The sequence below is a fragment of the Callorhinus ursinus genome, unplaced genomic scaffold, assembly GCF_003265705.2.
Source record: "Callorhinus ursinus isolate GAN/ISIS: 27379988/994484 unplaced genomic scaffold, GSC_fseal_2.0 scaffold62, whole genome shotgun sequence".
In the NCBI taxonomy this organism is placed as follows: Eukaryota; Metazoa; Chordata; class Mammalia; order Carnivora; family Otariidae; genus Callorhinus; species Callorhinus ursinus.
The window spans coordinates 4,496,222-4,519,526 of NW_027397124.1; the positions used below are offsets into that span (position 1 = coordinate 4,496,222).

At 37.6% G+C, this 23,305-nt stretch overlaps 1 protein-coding gene across 13 annotated transcripts in view; it reads right to left on the minus strand.

Annotated features, from left to right (window-relative positions):
* The window catches only part of CCDC7 (coiled-coil domain containing 7), a 337,256-nt gene that overhangs the window by 265,617 nt on the left and 48,334 nt on the right, over positions 1 to 23,305 (minus strand). For all 13 annotated transcript variants that reach the window (XM_073885468.1, XM_073885465.1, XM_073885467.1 and 10 more), the window contains exons 8-9: positions 22,289 to 22,350; positions 21,160 to 21,216 (exon numbers count right to left, since the gene is read on the minus strand). In XM_073885468.1, the coding sequence (XP_073741569.1) occupies positions 21,160 to 21,216; positions 22,289 to 22,350 (119 nt within the window). The remainder of the gene's footprint in view (positions 1 to 21,159; positions 21,217 to 22,288; positions 22,351 to 23,305) is intronic.

Genomic DNA, 23,305 nt, shown 5'->3' on the forward strand with positions numbered 1-23,305 from the left:
GGGGAATGTGGACCTCTTTTATCTCTTTTATAGAAGCTGCAGTATTTTATTAATTGATAAAAATTATTAATAACTAATGCATATTACTTATCAATTGACAGGTTTTCTTTTCCCTCTTTGGAAGAGGTCTGAGAAACAGCTAACATGTAGGATTCATGCACATAGATGGATTATAAAAATGGGACAAAAATGTATATAAAATGCTTTTATCTTGCTTTATCCCCTTAAATGTCAAGGCAAATGTTTCTAAGCAGTTTATGTAAAGTTATTCTTTTTAAAGGCTACACAACATTCCATTGCTATGAATTGACCAAAATTCATTTAGTCAGTCCTAAAATGCATGTTGTTTCCATGGTTTTGCTTATACAAATATACTAAGAGTATTACTGCTTGTAGAAACAGAAATATAAAAATTATCTATATGAGCATCTCTGGGAGAATAAATTTTGACATAACCATAAAATAGAATACTATATGTCCATTAAAACTGCTAATACAACATGCCAGAATCTCTGTTGAGATAAATTCCTAAAAATAAAGGTGTTTGTTGTTAAAGTCTGCACATTTCTATTTTTATAGATAATACTGTAGTGAGTTCCATAAATTTGAGAACAATTTTCATTTAAGCCAATGAAGTACAACAGTTTTTCTCCATATGGTCACCAATATTAGTTATTAATGTTTAACTTAAATATGTCTTATAAATATTTTTTCTCATAATTTTAATTTTCATCTCCATGATCCCTAATCAAGTCAAGCTTCATTTCATTTGTTTTTGGACATTTTTATTTCTGCTTCTGTGAAATGCCTGTTCACATGTCTGCTCACTTTTCTCCTGAATTGTTTGAATTTTATTATTCATTTGTAGGGGCCAATTAATACTAGTATATAATGTGTAACAAATACCTTCTCATCTGCTATTAATTATTTACTTACTAATATTTATGGATTATTTCAAATGTACAGAATTTTTATACTTAGTCAAATCTATTGATTTTTTTATTTTATAGTTTCCGGGCTTTATTCTTTAAAAGCATCAATATAAATTAATCCCCTTAGTTTTATTTTATAATCATGAACTCTGGCATATTTACTGAGTCATACATAAAAATATATTTACTGTTTAATGAATAATTACAAAGCAAGTATCCATACAACCACCACTCAAGGTCAACAACTGGGTACCTGGGATTGCCAATATCCCAGAAGCTCTTTATGTGTCCCTCCCCATTCACAACACTTTCCTTCAACCCATTATCCTGTTTTTTCCTCATCTTTATATCTTTTCCATCTTTGTTAATATCCTTAATCAACATAGTTTAAATTTTCCCAGCTTTTAATTTTTTACAAATGAAAATACTCCCTGTATTTATGACTTGCTTCTTTCAATCAATATTACATTTGAGAAATTAATGGTGTTATGAGTAGCCATTTCATTTTCATTATGGTATGATTTTCCATTGCATGAACAGGCCACAATTTGTTTATCCACTCCACTCTACAAATATTTGGGATCTTCAATTTGGGGGCTATTACCAAAAAAAAAAAAAAAAAAACTTGGTATGAAAATGCTTGTACATGTATCCCAGAGCATATGGACAAGAGTTTAAGGACATCACCAAAATGGCAGAGTAGGAGACACCAGCTTCCATCTCTCCACAAAGATCAACCACTAAACAGCTGTCCATGAATGAAAACAACTCAGGTAGGGCTCCAGATTCTACTTAAAAACTGCAGCCACACACTGAAATAAAAAACTTAAGGACAACTGCATAAAAATGAAAGGAAGAAAACCTTCTTTGTGCCTGCACCATCCTATCCCCCAAGCTATCATTATTTAGCACCAAACTGGAACTCCCCAGCTAGAAAGAGTCTGTCACTGTCCTGCACCACTGCACTTACCTGTAGCTAGCCCTTCCAACTGTGCACCTGCATACCCCTACTTTTTTACCAGTCCCCTGGCTGGTTTAAAAAAAAAAAAAAAAGTAGGGTCAGGAACCAGCTCACCCAGCCTTTCCTCCACTCTATAAAGAATCTACTTAGGTTTCACCCCACCCAGAGACAGGTAAAGCTGACACCCATAAATACAGCTAGGAAAAAGGAAGAAGCACAGGTGCTACCAAAATCAGCCACAGAGCCTGAGTCACTATGGTTCCCTGTGACCTACTCCACAGATGACCTCAGCAGCTTCCATCACTGAAGAAACCAATGGCCAGCACAGCCACTGAGAACACCCTCCAGATTTCACTGGGTTTGTCACACAGGTATTTGCATTGGCTGACGCCAGCTGCTTGAATCCCCCCCCCACCCCCCCCCCCCCCCCACACACACACTACCACCACCACCCCTGGAACCCAAGAACCAAACCAGCAGCCAGCCCAAGACTCTATGGTGTGCAAGTACAAAACACCAGTCTAGATCCCCATCGCTAACACTCACCACCATGTGGTCACTCAGGGCTAACCCCTCCAGTGGTATACCTGCATGCTTCCAGCTCAACCCATCCCCAGCTTCTACTGCCATGTGCATGCCCAGAGGGAGACTAGGTAGTTATAGAAGAGTACTGCCAACAGCCAGATCCCCGCAGCTGTTTGCAGACCCAGAGAGGCCCCTGTCTTCTGTCACTGTCCTGCACCACTGCACTTACCTGTAGCTAGCCCTTCCAACTGTGCACCTGCATACCCCTAGCCCATTACCAGCCTCCACTGCTGTATGCCTGTAGCAAAACCCAGAAGCCACAGCAGTGCAGCCAGACAGCCAGGTTCCCCAAGCTCTCTGTGTGTCCACAATTGGCTTCAGCAGTTGATGTCTTCCCTGGACCCCACTGCTACATATGTGTTTACAACTGGGCACTGCCACTACACACACCTGTTGCTGGCTTCAGCCAAGAGTGTGTACACCAGCTCTGGCCACACCACTGTTTGCCCTGGTCCCTTGTGGCTAGAACCTAGAAACAATGCTGAAGACCTCAACAGCCTCTGAAGTCTCTGGGGACTCCTATAATATTTGCCAAGGACCATGCAGTTTTTGATGCAGTGGACTGCAATAGCCTAAGCCAACAACTCACAATACCTCCAGACTAGTTCTGCCACAAACCCCCTACACTAGGTACCAGACCATAGGGTCATGTCACACTCCAGCATCCCCCCACCTGAAGTTGAAGATCTTTCCTTACTGAAGTCAGTCTATAAAATCTAAAAGAGACAACTGCCTTTGCAAATGTACAGACAACTATGCAATGATACAGGGTTCACAGAGAATCAGGGAAACATGACTCCACCAAAGGAATACAATAAATCTCCAGTAACTGGCCCCAAAGAAATAAAGATACAGGACTTGCCCAACAAAGAATTCAATATAATTTTTCTGAAGATGCTCAGCGACATACAAGAGAACACAGATAAACAATTTCATGACATAAGGAAAATAATACAAGAGAAAACAAAAAGGTAAACAAAGAGATAGAAATCATTTAAAAAATAGGAATTTTGGAGTTGAAGAACACAATGAAAATACAACGAAATAAACAACAAGAAAAAGTGGGACTACATCAAACTAAAAAGTTTCTACACAGCAAATGAGAACATCAACAAAATAAAAAGTCCAAGCTACGGAATTGGAAAAGTATTTGCAAACCACATATCTGATAAGTTAATATCCAAATATATATATATTTTAAAACCAATTAAAAATGGACAGGGGGTGGAGCAAGATGGCAGAGGAGTAGGAGACCTGGATTTCGCCTGGTCTCAGGAATTCAGCTGAATAGGGATCAAACCATTCTGAACACCTACGAACTCAACAGGAGATCGAAAAAAAGAATACCAACAACTCTCTGAACAGAAAAGCGACGACTTACTGGAAGGTAGGACATACAGAGAAGTGAATCTGAGGCGATATTCAGGAGGATAGATGGCAGGGGAGGGGGCCTCCGTTCGCTGCTTCTGGCAAGTGATAGAGCGGCGGAGCACAAAATTGGAACTTTTAGAAGTTGACTCCGCTGAGGGACGTCATTCCAGTGGCTAAACTGGGGGTGGAAACCTCACGGGACAGTGTGGTCTCAGGACCCTCGGGGTCACAGAAAGACCGGGGGTGCCTGACTGCAGCAGAGCTCCCAGGTATCGGAGCGGGGAAGCCGGCTGCAGAGACGGAGCCGAGGCGCGGGGTCTCAGCTCGGGGTTGCCATAAACCGTGATCCACGGCACAGTCGGGCCACTACTCCTCCAGCAGGGACCCAACAAGTGGCAGATCTGGGGAGACTCCCCTTCCTCGTCCCGGAGGAGTGGCAGGAGTGCACTGCAGAAATCTGCTGGGTTTAGAGACTCCACACCGAGTCGGGTGCCAGAGATGGAAACGCTCGGTCACAGGCTGGATGAGCATGGAGTGCGGCCGGAGACTGGGGAGACGGGAGTGGTTGACTGCTTTTCTCTGGGGGCGCACTGAGGAGTGGGGCCCTGAGTTCTCAGCTCCTCCAGGGTGGAGATTGGAGGCCGCCATTTTCACTCTCGTCCTCCAAAGCCGTGCGGAAAGCTTGCAGGGAACAAAACCTCCCGAGAGCAAACCCAAGCAGATTGCTTAGCCCGGACCAGCAAGGGCGGGACAATTCCGCCTCCGCAAAGACGTTTGGGAACCATGGCAACAGGCCCCTCCCCCAGAAGATCAATGCGAACAGCCAGCCAAGACCAAGTTTACCGAGCAATGAGAACGGGAGAACTCCAGCGCTAGGGGAATACTGCACATAGAATTCATGGCTTTTTTACCATGATTCATTAGTCTTTCAAAGTTAATTTTTTTAACTTTTTTTTAAAATTTTTCTTTTTCCCTTTTTCAACCAACATCTTATCAATCCCTTTTTAAAAAAAATATATTTTTCATTTTGAGTCATATTCTATCCCTTCATACTACTTACCCTTATTTTTGGCATATATATATAAGTTGTTCTCTCTTTAAAATTTTGAGATACGCTTTCTTCTAACAGATCAAAATATACCCTAAATCACTAGTGTATGGCTTTGTTCTAGTCTCCTGCCTGATCATATTCTCTCCTTTTTTTCTTTTTTTTTAAATTTTCTTTCTTTTTTCAAACAATTTCTTGCCTTATCAATTCCTTTTATAAAATCTTTTATAATTTTCATCTTTACAATCATCTTCCATCCCTTCATTGTATCAACCCTTATTTTGTACGTATATAAGTCTTTCTTTCTTTAAAATTTTGGGAGGGACTTTATTCTAACAGACCAAAATACACCCAAAATCTACTGTGTGGCAGTGATCTATGCACTAGCCTGATCATATTTGATCATATTCTGTTTTTCTGTTTTGTTTTGTTCTGTTTTTGTTTGTTTTTATCTTTTTATTTTTATTTTTTTATCTTTCTTTCCCTTTCTTTTCCCCTGGTTTCAGGTCTTTTCTGATTTGTTTAGAGTATATTTTCTGGGGACGTTGTTAACCTGTTAGCATTTTGTTCTCTCATTCAACTATTCTCCTCTTGACAAGATGACAAGATGAAGAAAATCACCTCAACAAAAAGAACAAGAGGTAGTACCAACTGCCGGGACCTACTCAATAAGGACATTAGTACGATGTTGGACCTAGAGTTCAGAATCATGATTTTAAAGACACTAGTTGAGCTTGAAAAAAGCATGGAAGTTATTAGAGAAGCCCTTCCTGGGGAAATAAAAGAACTAAAATCTAATCAAGTCAAAATCAAAAAGGCTATTAATGAGGTACAATCAAAAATGGGGGCACTAATTGCTAGGATAAATGAGGGAGAAGAGAGATTTAGCAATATAGAAGACCAAATGATGGAAAATAAAGAAGCTGAGAAAAAGAGAGATAAATAACTACTAGATCATGAGGGCAGAATTCGAGAGATAAGCGATAGGATAAGACGAAACAACATTAGAATAATTGGGATCCCAGAAAAGGAAGAAAGAGAGGGGCAGAAGGTATATTGGAGTAAATAATAGCAGAGAACTTCCCTAATGTGGGGAAGGAACAGGCATCAAAATCCAGGAGGCACAGAGAACCCCTCTCAAAATCAATAAAAATAGGTCAACACCCTGACATCTAATAGTAAAACCTACGAGTCTCAGAGACAAAGAGAAAATCTTGAAAGCAGCTCGGGAGAAGAGATATGTAACTTATAATGGTAGAAACATTAGATTGGCAACAGACCTATCCACAGAAACCTGGGAGACCAGAAAGGACTGGCATGATATCTTCAGAGCACGAAACGAGAAAAATATGCAGCCAAGAATACTATATCCAGGTAGGCTCTCACTGAAAATTGAAGGAGAGATAAAAAGCTTCCAAGACAAACAAAAACTAAAGGAATTTGCAAACATGAAACCAGCCCTACAAGAAATATTGAAAGGGGTCCTCTAAGCAAACAGAGAACCTAAAAGCAGCATAGACCAGAAAGAAACACAGACAATATACAGTAACAGTCACCTTACAGGCAATACAATGGCACTAAATTCATATCTTTCAATAGTTACCCTGAATGTAAATGGGCTAAAGGCCCCAATCAAAAGACACAGGCTATCAGATTGCATAAAAAAATAAGACCCATCCACATGCTGTCTGCAAGAGACTCATTTTAGACCCCAAAACACCCCCAGATTGAAAGTGAGGGGGTGGAAAACCATTTACCATGCTAATGGACACCAAAAGAAAGCTGGGGTGGCAATCCTTTTATCAGACAAATTAGATTTTAAAACAAAGACTGTAATAAGAGATGAGGAAGGACACTATATCCTACTTAAAGGGTCTATCCAACAAGAAGATCTAACAGTTGTAAATATCTATGCCCCTAATGTGGGAGCAGCCAATTATACAAGGCAATTAATAACAAAAGCAAAGAAACACATTGACAACAATACAGTAATAGTGGGGGACTTTAACAGCCCCCTCACTGAAATGGACAGATCATCTAAGCAAAAGATCAACAAGGAAATAAAAACTTTAAATGACACACTGGACCAAATGGACTTCACAGACATATTCAGAACGTTCCATCCCAGAGCAATGGAATAGACATTCTTCTCTAGTGCCCATGCAACATTCTCCAGAATAGATCACATCCTAGGTCACAAATCAGGTCTCAACCGATACCAAAAGATTGGGATTATTCCCTACATATTTTCAGACCACAGTGCTTTGAAACTAGAACTCAATCACAAGAGGAAAGTCAGAAAGAACTCAAATAAATGGAGGCTAAAGAGCGTCCTACTAAAGAATAAATGGGTCAACCAGGAAATTAAAGAAGAATTAAAAAAATTCATGGAAACCAAAGAAAATGACAACACAACTGTTCAAAATCTTTGGGATACAGCAAAGGCAGTCCTGAGAGGAACGTATATAGCAATACAAGCCTTTCTCAAGAAACAAGAAAGGTCTCAAATACACAACCTAACCCTACACCTAAAGGAGCTAGAGAAAAAACAGCAAAGAAAGCCTAAACCCAGCAGGAGAAGAGAAATAATAAAGATCAGAGCAGAAATCAATGAAATAGAAACCAAAAGAATGGTAGAACAGCTCAACGAAACTAGGAGCTGATTCTTTGAAAGAATTAACAAGATAGATAAACCTCTGGCCAGACTGATCAAAAAGAAAAGAGAAATGACCCAAATAAATAAAATCATGAATGAAAGAGGAGCGATCACAACCAACACCAAAGAAATACAAACAATTATAAGAACATATGATGAGCAACTATTTGCCAGCAAATTAGATAACCTGGGAGAAATGGATGCATTCCTAGAGATGTATCAACTACCAAAACTGAACCAGGAAGAAATAGAAAACCTGAACAGACCTATAACCACTAAGGAAATTGAATCAGTCATCAAAAATCTCCTAACAAACAAAAGCCGGGGCCAGATGGCTTCCCAGGGGAATTCTACCAAACATTTAAAGAAGAATTAATACCTATTCTCCTGAAACTGTTCCAAAAAATAGAAATGGAGGAAAACTTCCAAACTCATTTTATTAGGCCACCATTACCTTGATCCCCAAACCAGACAAAGACCCCATCAAAAAGGAGAATTACAGACGAATATCCTTGATGAACATGGATGCAAAAATTCTCACCAAAATACTAGCCAATAGGATCCAACAGTACATTAAAGGGATTATACACCATGACCAAGTGGGATTTATCCCTGGGCTACAGGGTTGGTTCAACATCCGCAAATCAATCAACGTGATACAAGACCTTATGAAAAGAAAGAATAAGAATCATAGGATCCTCTCAATAGATGCAGAAAAAGCATTTGACAAAGTACAGCATCCTTTCTCGACCAAAACTCTTCAGAGTATAGGGATAGAGGGAACATACCTCAATATCATAAAAGCCATCTATGAAAAACAGACAGCGAATATCATTCTCAATGGGGAAAAGCTGAGAGCTTTCCCCCTAAGGTCAGGAACGTGGCAGGGATGTCCACTATCACCACTGCTATTCAACATAGTATTAGAAGTCCTAGCCAGAGCAATCAGACAACAAAAATAAATCAAAGGCATCCAAATCAGCAACGAGGAAGTCAAACTCTCACTCTTTGCAGATGATATGATACTTTATGTGGAAAACCCAAAAGATTCCACCCCAAAACTGCTAGAACTCATACAGGAATTCAGTAAAGTGGCAGGATATAAAATCGATGCACAGAAATCAGTGGCATTCCTATACACTAACAACAAGACAGAAGAGAGACAAATAAAGGAGTCGATCCCATTTACAATTGCACCCAAAACCATAAGATACCTAGGAATAAATCTAACCAAAGAGGCAAAGGATCTGTACTCAGAAAACTATAAAATACTCATGAAAGAAATTGAGGAAGACACAAAGAAATGGAAAAACGTTCCATGCTCATGGATTGGAAGAACAAACATTGTCAAGATGTCAATGCTACCTAGAGCAATCCACACATTCAATGCAATCTCCATCACAATACCATCCACTTTTTTCAAAGAAAAGAACAAATAATCCTAAAATTTGTATGGAACCAGAAGAGACCCTGAATAGCCAGAGGAATGTTGAAAAAGAAAAGCAAAGCTGGCGGCATCACAATTCCGGACTTCCAGCTCTATTACAAAGCTGTCATCATCAAGACAGTATGGTACTGGCACAAAAACAGACACATAGATCAATGGAACAGAATTGAGAGCCCAGAAATGGACCCTCAACTCTATGGTCAACTCATCTTTGACAAAGCAGGAAAGAATGTCCAATGGAAAAAAGACAGTCTCTTTAACAGATGGTGTTGGGAAAATTGGACAGCCACATGCAGAAGAATGAAACTGGATCATTTCCTTACACCACACACAAAAATGGACTCCTGATGGTTGAAAGACCTAAATGTGAGACAGGAGTCCATCAAAATCCTAAAGGAGAACACAGGCAGCAACCTCTTCGACCTCAGCCACAGCAACTTCTTCCTAGAAACATTGCCAAAGGCAAGGGAAGCAAGGGCAAAAATGAACTATTGGGATTTCATCAAGATAAAAAGCTTTTGCACAGCAAAAGAAACAGTCCACAAAACCAAAAGACATCCGACAGAATGGGAGAAAATATTTGCAAATGACATATCAGATAAAGGGCTAGTCTCTAAAATCTATAAAGAACTTATCAAACTCAACACCCAAAGAACAAATAATCCAATCAAGAAATGGGCGGAAGACATGAACAGACATTTTTCCAAAGAAGACATCCAAATGGCCAACAGACACACGAAAAAGTGCTCAACATCGCTCGGCATCAGGGAAATCCAAATCAAAACCCCAATGAGATACTACCTCACACCAGTCAGAATGGCTAAAATTAACAAGTCAGGAAACGACAGATGTTGGTGGGGATGCGGAGAAAGGGGAACCCTCCTACACTGTTGGTGGGAATGCAAGCTGGTGCAACCACTCTGGAAAACAGTATGGACGTTCCTCAAAAAGTTGAAAATAGAGCTACCATACGATCCAACAATTGCACTACTGGGTATTTACCACAAAGATACAAATGTAGGGATCTGAGGGGGTACGTGCACCCCAATGTTTATAGCAGCAATGTCCACAATAGCCAAACTGTGGAAAGAGCCAAGATGTCCATCGACAGATGAATGGATAAAGAAGAGGTGGTATATATACACAATGGAATATTATGCAGCCATCAAAAGGAATGAGATCTTGCCATTTGCAATGACATGGATGGAACTGGAGGGTGTAATGCTGAGTGAAATAAGTCAATTAGAGAAAGACATGTATCATATGATCTCACTGATATGAGGAATTCTTAATCTCAAGAAATAAACTGAGGGTTGCTGGAGTGGTGGGGGGGTGGGAGGGACGGGGTGGCTGAGTGATAGACATTGGGGAGGGTATGTGCTATGGTGAGCGCTGTGAATTGTGCAAGACTGTTGAATCACAGATCTGTACCTCTGAAACAAATAATGCAATATATGTTAAGAAAAAAAAAAGAAGAAGAAGAAGATAGCAGGAGGGGAAGAATGAAGGGGAGTAAATCGGAGGGGGAGACGAACCATGAGAGATGATGGACTCTGAAAAACAAACTGAGGGTTCTAGAGGGGAGGGGGTGGGGGGATGGGTTAGCCTGGTGATGGGTATTAAAGAGGGCACATTCTGCGTGGAGCACTGGGTGTTATGCACAAACAATGAATCATGGAACACTACATCAAAAACTAATGATGTAATGTATGGTGATTAACATAAAAATAAAAAATTTAAAGTAAAAAAAATAAAATTAAAATAATAAAAATGGACAGAGGACCTGAATAGACATTTTTCCAAAGAGGCATACAGCCAACAGGTACCTGAAAATGTGCTCAACAATACTAACCATCAGGGAAATGTAAATCAAAACAACAATAAGATATCATCTCACACCTGTTAGAATGGCTATTATCTAAAAGACAAGAGATAACAGTTGTTGATGAGGTGTGGAGAAAAAGAAACCCTGATGCACTGTTCTTGGGAATGTGAAGCGGCACTGCCACTGTGGAAAACAGTATGGAGATTCCTCAGAAAATTAAACATAGGACTATTGTATGATCCAGCAATCCCACAGCTGGGTATATAGCCAAAGAAAATGAAGTCACTTTCTCCAGGAGATAGCTGCTCTCCCACATCCACTGCAGCATTATTTACAATACAGTAGCCAAGACATGGAAACAATCTAAAAACTGAATAAAGAAAATGTGATGGATACACACACACACACACACATATATATGTATACATGTATGTATACACATATATATATGATGGAGTATTATTCAGCCATAAAAAAGGAAATCCTGCCATTTGTGACAACACAGATGGACACTAAGTACATAGTGCTAAGTGAAATAAGTCAGAAAGAGAAGAAGAAATACTATATGATCTCACATGTGGAATCTAATGCTGGAGTGGTAGGGCGTGGGAGGGATGGGGTGGCTGGGTGATAGACATTGGGGAGGGTATGTGCTATGGTGAGTGCTGTGAATTACGTAAGACTGATGAATCACAGACCTGTACCTCTGAAACAAATAATACATTATATGTTTAAAAAAGAAGAAGAAGAAGGTAGCAGGAAGGGAAAAATGAAGGAGGGGATATCAGAGGGGGAGACGAACCATGAGAGACGATGGACTCTGAGAAACAAACTGAGGGTTCTAGAGGGGAGGGGGGGATGGGTTAGCCCAGTGTTGGGTATTAAGGAGGGCACGTTCTGCGTGGAGCACTGGGTGTTATGCACAAACAATGAATCATGGAACACTACATCAAAAACTAATGATGTAATGTATGGTGATTAACATAACATAATAAAATTTAAAAAAATTAAAATATTGAAAAAGAAACAGGGAGTAGGATGGTGGTTTCCAGGAGCTGTGGCATGGAGGAAATGGGGAGATGTTAGTCAAAGTGTACACATTCTCAATTATACTGTAAGTTCTGGGAATCAAATGTACAACATGGTGACTATGGTTAGTACTGTATTGTGTATTGAAAGCTGCTATGAGAGTAGAGCTTTAATGTTTTCACCTTAACAACACCAACAACAAAATGGAATTATGTGAGATACAAAATGAATAAACTACCCTTATTGTATTAGGCATTTTGCAATATATACATATCAAATAATTCTGACCACCTTAAACTTATATATGTCAATTATGTATCAACAAAGCTGTGAAAAAAGAGTTTAAGGGTATGTACATCCACAACTTAAAGAAAAGCAATTTTTCAAAGTGATTGTGCCAGGCACCTGGGTGGCTCAGTCAGTTAAACATCTGCATTGGGCTCAGGTCATGATCCCAGGATCCTGGGATCGAGTCCCACATCAGGCTCCCTGCTCAGGCGGAGAGTCTGCTTTTCCTTCTGCTCCTCCCCCTGCTTGTGCAATCTCTCCCCCCAACAAAAATAAAATAATTATTCAATGAAAAAAAAGTGATTGTGCCAATGTACTCCTCACTCGGTGTATATATGAGGATTTCCTGTTGGCATATACCTTTGTTAACATTAATATTGTCACAATTTTTTTAATTTAATTTTATTTTATTATGTTATGTTAGGCCCCAAACAGTACATCATTAGTTTTTGAGGTACTGTTCCATGATTCATTGTTTTCGAATAACACCCAGTGCTCCATGCAATACGTGCCCTCCTTAATACCCATCACTGGGCTAACTCACCCCCCCAACCCCTCCCCTCTAAAGTCCAGAGTTTGTTTTTTCAGAATCCATAGTCCCTCATGGCTCATCTCCCCCTCCAAATCCCCCCCCTTCGTTTTTCCCTTCCTTCTCCTAATGTCCTCCATGCTATTCCTTATGTGCCACAAATAAGTGAAACCATATGATAATTGACTTTCTCTGCTTGACTTATTTCACTTAGCATCATCTCCTCCAGTCCCATCCATGTTGAGGTAAAAGTTGGGTATTCATCCTTTCTGATGGCTGAATAATATTCCATTGTATACATGGACCACATCTTCTTTATCCATTCATCTGTTGAAGGGCATCTCGGCTCTTTCCACAGTTTGACTATTGCGGACATTGCTGCTATGAACACTGGGGTGCATATGGCCCTTCTTTTCACTACATCTGTGTCTTTGGGGTAAATACCCAGTAGTGCAATTGCTGAGTCATAGCTCTATATTTAATTTTTTGAGGAACTTCCACACTGTTTTCCAGAGTGGCTGTACCAACTTGCATTTCTACCAACAGTGTTAGAGGGTTCCCCTTTCCCCACAACCTCTCCAACATTTGTTGTTCCCTGCCTTGTCAATTTTTGCCATTCTAACTGGTGTAAGGTGGTATCTCAATGTGGTTTTGACTTGAGTTTCCCTGATGGCTAATGATGATGAACATTTTTTCATGTGTCTGTTAGCCACTTGTATGTCTTCTTCAGAGAAGTGTCTGTTCATGTCTTCTGCCCATTTTTGGACTTACTTGTTTTTTGGATGTTGAGTTTGAAAAGTTCTTTATAGATCTTGGAAATCAGCCCTTTGTCTGTAGTGTCATTTACAAATATCTTCTCCCATTCTGTGGGTTGCCTCTTTGTTTTGTTGACTGTTTCCTTGGCTGTGCAGAAGCTTTTTATCTTGATGAAGTCTCAAAAGTTCATTTTTGCTTTTGTTTCACTAGCCTTTGGAGATGTATCTTGAAAGAAGTTGCTGTGGCCGATGTCAAAGAAGTTACTGCCTATGTTCTCCTCTAGGATTTTGAAGGATTCCTGTCTCACATTGAGGTCTTTCAACCATTTTGAGTTTATCTTTGTGTATGGTGTTAGAGAATGGTTGAGTTTCATTCTTCTGTATAAAGTTGTCCAATTTTCCCAGCACCATTTATTGAAGAGACTATCTTTTTTTCCACTGCATATAATAGTAAAACTCGCAAATCTTAGAACCAAGGAAACTATCTTAAAGGCAGTTAGGGGGAAGAGATTCCTTACATACAGAGGGAGGAACATCAGAATAACGTCAGACTTATCCACAGAGACCTGGCAAGGCAGAAAGGGCTGGCAAGACATATTCAGGGTACTAAATGAGAAGAACATGCAGCCAAGAATATTTTATCCAGCAAGGCTGTCATTTAGAATGGACAGAGAGATGCAGAGCTTCCAAGACCGGCAGAAACTGAAAAAATACATGACCACTAAGCCGGCCCCGCAAGAAATATTAAGGGGTGGTTCTATAAAAGGAGAAAGACCCCAAGAGCGATATAGAAATTTACAGAGACAATCTATAGAAACAAGGACTTCACAGGCAACATTATGACAATAAATTCATATCTTTCAATAATCACTCTCAACATGAACAGCCTAAATACCCCCATAAAACAGCACAGGGTTGCAGATTGGATAAAAAGACAGGACCTAGCCATATGCAGTCTACAAGAGACTCACTTTGAACCTAAAGATACATTCAGACTGAAAGTGAAGGGATGGAGATCCATTTTCCATGCCAACGGACCACAAAAGAAAGCTGGGGTAGCAATTCTTCCATCAGACAAATTAGATTTTAAGCTAAAGACTGTAGTTAGAGACACAGAAGGACACTATATCATTCTTAAAGGGTCTATCCAACAAGAAGATCTAACAATTGTAAATATCTATGCCCCCAAGATGGGAGCAGCCAACTACATGAGCTAACAGTTAACCAAAATAAAGAGTCATATTGATAACAATACATTAATTGTAGGAGACCTCAATACTCCACTCTCTGCAATAGACAGATCATCTAAGCAGAAAATCAACAAAGAAACAAGAGCTTTGAATGACACACTGGACCAGATGGACCTCATAGATTTATACAGAACATTCCACCCTAAAACAACAGAATACTCATTCTTCTCGAGCGCACATGGAACTTTCTCCAGAATAGACCACATACTGGGTCACAAATCAGGTTTTAACCAATACCGAAAGATTGAGATTATTCCCTGCATCTTCTCAGACCATAATGCTTTAACACTGGAACTCAATCACAAGAAAAAATTTGGCAGAAATTCAAACACTTGGAAGCTAAAGACCACTCTGCTCAAGAATGTTTGGGTCAACCAGGGAATCAAAGAAGAACTTAAACAATTCATGGAACCCAATGAGATTGAAAACACATTGGTCCAAAACCTATGGGATACTGCAAAGGTGTCCTAAGGGGGAAATACATAGCCATCCAAGCCTCACTTTTTATTTTTTATTTTATTTTTTTATTTGAGAGAGAGAGTGAGAATGAGCACAAACAGGGTGAAGGGCAGAGGGAGATGCAGACTCCCTGTTGAGCAGGGAGCCTCATTCGGGACTCGATCCCGGGACTCCAGGATCATGACCTGAGCCAAGGCATTCACCCAACAGACTGAGCCACCCAGACACACCACACTATTTAATTTTTGACAGTCTGTGAGGTATGAAACAGTTTCCCATTGTGGTTAATTTGCAATTCCTTGATTATTCAGTTTTATTGGCTATTTGGTCTCCTTCTTTGGTTAAATTTCTTTTTTTTTTTTTTTTTTGCCTGCTTTTACTGAAATAATTGTCCTTTTTTCTGGATTTAAAATAGTTCTTTATGTCTTTTGTATACTAATTATTTGACAGTTTTCAGTGTTCAAAATCTCTTTTTCCACTCTGATTTATTTCAAATTTTCCTGATAGTGTGTATTGACAAACAGAAATTTTTTATTTTACCATAGTCAACTTTATCAAACTTATCCCTTATGACTGGTACTTTTATGTCTGGTTTTAAAAATCATTTTCTTACCACATAGTAATGAGGATATTCTCTTAAATTATCCAAGAAAATACTTATACTTTTGCCTTTCATATGTAGGTGTTCAATGACATGGAGTTAATTTTTGAATATGTTATGAGGTAGTGCTCCAATTTTATTTTTCCCATGTAAGTATCAATTATCACAATACCACTTATTGAAAATGTGATATTTTTTCAACTTACCTATAATGCCACTTCTGTCAGGTATCATGTACCTAAGTGCATAGGTCTGATTTGGGGCTTCGATGCTATTCAGTTGGCCTCCTTATCTATCTTTACCCTGTCTTAACTATTACAGCTTTATAATAACACTTCCATCTTGGAAAAATTTTTTTTCAAATCTTATTTTCACTAGTATCCAAAAAGATGAGCTTCCTACAGATAAATTTAATGAAACCTTACAAGAACTTTTTTCTAAAAACTATAAAACATTGCAAAAACAAATTAATAGACTTAAAAATTGCGATATAAACTATTTTCATGTAATGAAAACATCATCAAGTTAAGAAACTAAATGTTTGATTTTGAGTTTATTTTTGTGTATGGCTTAAGAAAGTGGTCCAGTTTCATTCTTCTGCATGTGGCTGCCCAATTTTCCCAACACATTTGTTGAGAAGACTGTCTTTTATCCATTGGATATTCTTTCTTGCTTTGTTGAAGATTAATTGACCACATAGTTGTGGGTTCATTTCTGGGTTTTCTATTCTGTTCCATTAATCTATATGTCTATTTTTGTGCCAGTAACAAACTGTCTTGATCATTACAGCTTTGTAATATAACTTGAAGTCAGGAATTGTGATGTCTCCAGCTTTGCTTCTCTTTTTCAAGGTTGCTTTTGCTATTTGGGGTCTTTCGTGGTTCCATACAAATTTTAGGATTGTTTGTTCTAGCTCTGTGAAAAATGCTATGGGTATTTTGATAAGAATTGCATTAAATCTGTAGATTGCTTTGAGTAATATAGACATTTCTATATACCAATTCTAAATGTGAGACAGGAAACCATTAAAATCCTAGAGGAGAACACAGGGAGTAACCTCTATGACATCAGCTGTAGCAACTTCTTACTAGATATGTCTCCTGAGGGAAGGGAAACAAAAGCAAAAATAAACTATTGGGACTTCATCAAAATAAAAAGCTTCTGCATAGGGAAGGAAACAATCAACAAAACTAAAAGGTAACCTTTGGAATAGGAGAGAATATTTGCAAATGACATGTCAGATAAAGGGTTAGCATCCAAAATATATAAAGAACTTATAAGACTCAACACCCGAAAAGACAAATAATCCAGTTAACAAATTGGCAAAAGACATGAATACATATTTTTCCAAAGACACATAAAAACATGCTCAACACCACTCATCATCAGGGAAATGCAAATCAAAACTACAATGAGATATCACCTCACACCTGCCAGGACAGCTAAAATTAACAACACAGGAAACAAGAGGTGTTGGCAAGGAACCCTCTTGCACTGTTGGTGGGAACGCAAACTGGTGCAGCCACTCTGAAAAATGGTATGGAGTTTTCTCAAAAAGTTAAAAATAGAACTATCTTATGATCCAGCAATTACACTATGAGATATTTACCCAAAGAACATAAAAATACTAATTCAAAGGGATACATGCTCCCTGATTATCAATAAATAGACAAATTATGGAAAGAGCCCAAATGCTGATTGACTGATGAACGGATAAAGAAGATGTGGTAGATAGAGGAGATAGATGATAGATAGATGATGATCGATAGATAGATGATAGATGATAGATAGATGATAGATAGAAATATATACAATGGAATATTTCTCAGCCATGAAAAAGAATGAAATCTTGCCACGTACAATGACATGGATGGAGCTAGAGACTATTATGCTAAGCAAAATAAGTCTGTCAGAGAAATATGATATCAACAAACAAAACAATCATGGGTGGGGGGAGAGAGAAAACCAAGAAACAGACTCTTAACTATACAGAACAAACTGTTACCAAAGGAGAAGTGGATGTGGGGAGGGGTTAAATTAACTCAAAATAGATCATAGATTTAAATGTAAAATGCAAAAATATAAAACTTCTAAAAGATAAAATAGGAGAAAATCTAGACTACATTAGGTTTGAAGATGACTTTTAGATACAACAAAAGCACAATCTATGAAAGAAAACATGAATAATTTCAATTTCATTAAAATTAAGAACTTCCATTCTACAAAAGGTACCATTAGGAGAATGAAAAGAGAATCCACAGACTGAGAGAAAATCTTTGTAATTATCTGACAAAGGGCTTATGTCCACAATATACAAAGAACACTTAAAACTCAACAATAAAGCAAATAACCCAATTAAAAATGGGTAAAATATCTGAACAAATACCTCACCAAAGATGGCAAAAAAAATATGAAAAAAAATTCTCAACATCAGATATTACAAATTAAAACAATGAGATACCACTAAACAACTTTTAGAATGGCTAAAATCCAAAATTCTGACAACACCAAATGTTAACAAAGGTATAGAGCAACAGGAATTCTCCTTCTCATTGTTGGTAAGAAAACAAAATGATGCAGCCCCTTTGCAAAACAGTTTGGCAGTTTCTTACAAAACTAAACATACATTTACTATATGACCCAGCAATTGCATTCCTTGGTATTTACCCAAATCAGTTGAAAACATGTCTACACGAAAAACCTAAGTTTGCAGCAGCTTTTCTGTAATTGCAAAAAATTAGAAGCAACCAAGATGTCTTTCAATAAATAAATTGATTAAACAAACTATGATACATCCACACAATGGATTATTATTTAGTAATAAAAAGAAATTAGCTATAAAACCCAAAAATCATTAACCAGGAAACTTAAATACATATTGCTAAGTAAAAGAAAGACTGTATGAATCCAAATAGATAACATTCTTGGAAGGGCAATACTACAGAGATATCAAAAAGATCAATGATTGCCAAGGAATCAGATGGATGGAGGGACAAATGAATTGATAGAACATGGAATTCAGAACAGTGAAACTCTTCTGTATGATACTATAATGGTAGATACATGACATTACACATTTCTCAAAACCTATAGAACTCTATTGCACAAAGATTGAACCCTGTTTAAACTATGGAGTTTAGGTAATAATATATCAATATTGGTTCATCAATTTTAACATAGGTAGCATGTTAATGCAAAAATATTAAAACTTTGTGCAGGGAGTAGGAGGCAGAGAATGGGATATATGGGAACTCTGTACTTCCTGTTCAATTTTTCTATAAACCTAAAACTGCTGTAAAAAAAATTAATTCCATGGGTGGCTCAGTCAGTTAAGCATCTGCCTTTGGCGCAGGTCATGATCCCAGGGTCCTGGGATCGAGCTCCACATCGGGCCCCCTGCTCAGTGGGGAGCCTGCTTCTCCCCCTGCCTGCCACTACCCCTGCTTGTGCACTCTCACTCTCTCTCTCTCTCTCTCTCTGACAAATAAATAAATAAATAATTTTTTAAAAAAAAGTTAATTCCACTAATTATGAAATGAAGCAACATCAAAATTAAATAGTGGTATAAAAACAGAGTGGAATACAAAGGTAGCTTTTGTCTTGTTGATTAGGCTATGGTATCAAATAGAATTTAGAGAATGGGAAGAGAAGAGAATAAAGTTTGTCTGGATTAGATAAAAAAAAAAAGGGTACTTTTAACAGAAAAAGAGTGTATACAAGTAAAACTGAACAATATTGAGACAGTAGATCTATACCAAAGGAGCCCAGGGACTGAGGCAGCTGCCATGGAAAAGATAGTTCATGGATACAGAGAATAGACTGGTGGCTCCCACACATAGGGGGTGGAGGTGGGGTGGGCAAAATGGGTGACAGAGGTCAAAAGATACAAACTCCCAGTTATAAAATAAGTAAGTCATGGAATGTAATGTACATACAGGATGGCATCTATAGTTAGTAATGCTATATTGCATCTTTGAAAGTTGCTAAGAGAGTAGACCTTAAAAGTTCTCATCACAAGAAAAAAATTCTTGTATGGTGTGGTGATAGATGTTAACTAGACTTATTGTGATGATCATTTTGCAATATATACAAATATCATACACTTGAAATTAATGTAATGTATGTCAATTATACCTCAATTAAATGAATGAAGAAAGAGACAGAAAGTAATAGACAAAAAGAAGAAAATATTTTTAAATCATCACTAACATCTCTACTATATTTTATTCTTTTGGCTTGGTTGGAGGATATGTTCCATCAGCCCATATGTGGGCATAAAGACTTCTGGTTTTGTCCATGATAGAGCATCAGGGACTAGAATTATCCTTTCACTTTAAGTCAATTAAAATCTGGATGAAATTATGTGAAAAAGCAATATTCAGACATTGGAAAACAAAAGGTGCAAGACAGTAATCTCTGACAGAAGGAAAAGAAAGAAACAGAGCCCTTTGATGACCCCATCTTACTTCCTGAAGTTTCCAGGCCACAGCAAAAGGAAGGGGGACCCAAACAGAGTCTACTGTTCTCCTGGAGTTCAGAGACAAAGTTTAGAGTTTTGGAAGCCCAAAGAAGCTAGAATTCAAAGGGCTCAGCATTAGAGAGAAGGCAGGTACATAGATAGAGAGAGAGCTCCGTAGATGTGCAGAGGGTTTCCTTTGAGGTAGAAAGAAGTTTTCACTATCCACTCCAAAGCTCTAGATATCTTTGTCTCCATCTAGTCATTCAGGACTCTCTTGGATCAAAGATGTTTACAGAACTTGGGAGTGCTGTGGCATCAACCTGCCCTTGGCTTAAATATGGCAACATTAGGGTTTAAAGCTGAAGTTGAAAGAGGACAGGATTCCCATCAACCTTTTCCAACCAAATCTTATTTTCCACTTCTAAACTGTATTCTATAATATACATTACATGATTGCTTCAAAATTCTTTCCAGTACTAAGACATAAACAAGTTAATTTCTCCTTTCTGTTGATAAGTAGTCCGAAGTTTAACACACTACTTCTAGCAGCTCTTCATATTCATGAACTGACAGGTACTCAGCTGTTGTCACAGAATTAGTGCATATGAGATGACCTATAAGTCATAGAAAAAAAAATCTGCAAATGACCTCTTAAATTTATCACTGTTCATCTCAAAGTCCTAGCACTCCTGAAACATTTCAGTAGCATATTCCAGTCAAAACTAAAAATCCTTCAATCCAAGTGATAGCAAGATACTCCTCAAAAATTAGTCTATTTTTTGTAGCATGTAGCCTTGACTAGGAATTTCAATACTTGCTTGATAGCCTGCTCAACTGTATGGCTCCAAACCCGAAGGAATCTATGTTATTACCATAATAATAACCTTAAATTATAGAAAATTATAAAAATTAATTCATTTGACATGTTATTCACACAATAATGCTTAAACGAGTAGAAACTTACGTGGATCAGTTGCAGAAACATCTATAAATTCTTCAGTTGAGTGGGTTTTTATGAATTCTGAAATAATAGTAAGTTTGTCATATGTTTCAAATATCAATTATATGTATTGAGTTTAAATTTCATAGTTTTTTTTTAAATAACTCATTAAAGAGAAAGAAAACTCTAAGAAAAACAACAGAGCCGTCCACACTGGAGAGCCGCCCAGTCAGGCAACAAATGGTAATATCTGAATGAATGTATATAAACTAAGTGGTAAGAACTCATCATTTTCTCAACAACACTTATTTTTCCTCTTCTATTCTCTTAATATTACCATGATTTAATCTCCCTTCCTTTCATATCCAGTCACCAAGTTTTGCCCATTTTACCAGTAAATTTTCTCAAATCTGCCCCTTTTCTTCTTATTTGTGCTCTAATGTAAGCACTTATCACACACCTAAAACAGAGCAATAACTTCCCTTTCCTATTCCTAATCCCCAAATGTAGCTTCTACAAATGGCCAGAATAATCTGTCTACAATTGAATCCAATGCCACCTCCCTACAAAAAGTCTTCAGTGTTTCCCTAATATGAAAACAAAATTCCTCAGCACACCATCCAATCCCTCTGATTGGCCCTTTCTTACCATATCCCTACTTATTGCTGCACATTCTAATACCGTTCTACTTGTAATTTCCTACTCATGCTGTTTGTCCATGCTACATCCTCTTTGTAAAATAGCAGATATTTCCCTTCTTCACTTGACTAAATTTTATTCATCCTTTAAGGTTGCGTAAAATCTTCCCAACTTCCTTGGGTTGAACAAATTGGCTCTCTGTGGACTCACTGCAAATTACACATAAATTTTACCATGTGTTACACTATATATTAAAGTGATGCATAATGTGCTTGTGTCCTTACTAAGTTATGTATTTTATGGTGGCTAACAACCACGGTTTATTTGTTTTGTTCAACTCCCAGAATCTGAAACATAAGAACTTTTATTGAAAATATCAAACTCACTACTGAATATCTTTTTAAATTTGCTATTGTATAATTTTATGGCTATAAATTTTTAAACTGTAAGTCTCAAAATGTTAATGTAATGTAGAAAACCCTATAAATGCTAAACATGTATAAAATATTATCACCTTCAATTATCTGCTGTACAGCTTCGTAACTATGTACTGCTCCTGGTGAATTTTCACTATCCCTGTTAAAATTTTAATAAGTACAACATTTATTTATTATCAAAGAATAAGAGTTAAGAAATAGAATATATGCTCTAGATATATGTAGTTTATAAAATAAAATTTAACATAATCTTTAACCTTTATTCAGACACTAAGGTAAATCAGTATAATTGCAAGCAAATAAGTATAAAAGTCACACTATGTAATTCTATGAATGCTATTTATTCCATGAATATAATTAGGTATACCAACAATATTAACAACAAAAACAGCAAAAGTAAATTGGGGTAGAAGCATGAGATTTAATAGTGTAATTGTTAAGAACACAAGTTCTAGAGTCAAACTGCTTGGCTCAAAACTTGTTTTACGCACTTTACTAATTTATGATTTGGGGTAAGTTACTTAACCCCTCTGACTTACAGTTTCTTCATCTATTAAAATTCGGGTATTAGAGTACATATCTCATAAGTAGTGGTAAAGATCCAATACATGTAAAGTTGCGAGGAAAATACCTGTACACATCAGACACTTAAATTTCAGGTATTACTATTAATATATGGTCTGAAACTAATTTTGTGCCTCACAATAGATAACTCGAGTGACTCTATCTGAGCCTCTGAACAAAGGTTCCAGTTACGTAGTGCTTACTGGAGCCAACTCAAGCGCCACGCGTTTCATTCCTTTAAATCTAGTCATTGACAGAGATATAAATAAAGTAATTGCATAATAAACAGTAGTCCCTCCCAATTATTCTAACACTGTAAAATAAATGGGTTTAGTATATGTCTAATGCAAAAAAAATGGCTATATGTAAATTTTTACTTAGATAAGTTACTATACCAGATATAGTTGGCAATAACAGAATAATAGGGGAACAAATGAGTTTATTTAATTCAGATACTCATAAAGTTACACATATTTATTTACTGTCTATATGTGATAGGAAATATGTAGATGTGTGTGACTAGTTCTGAA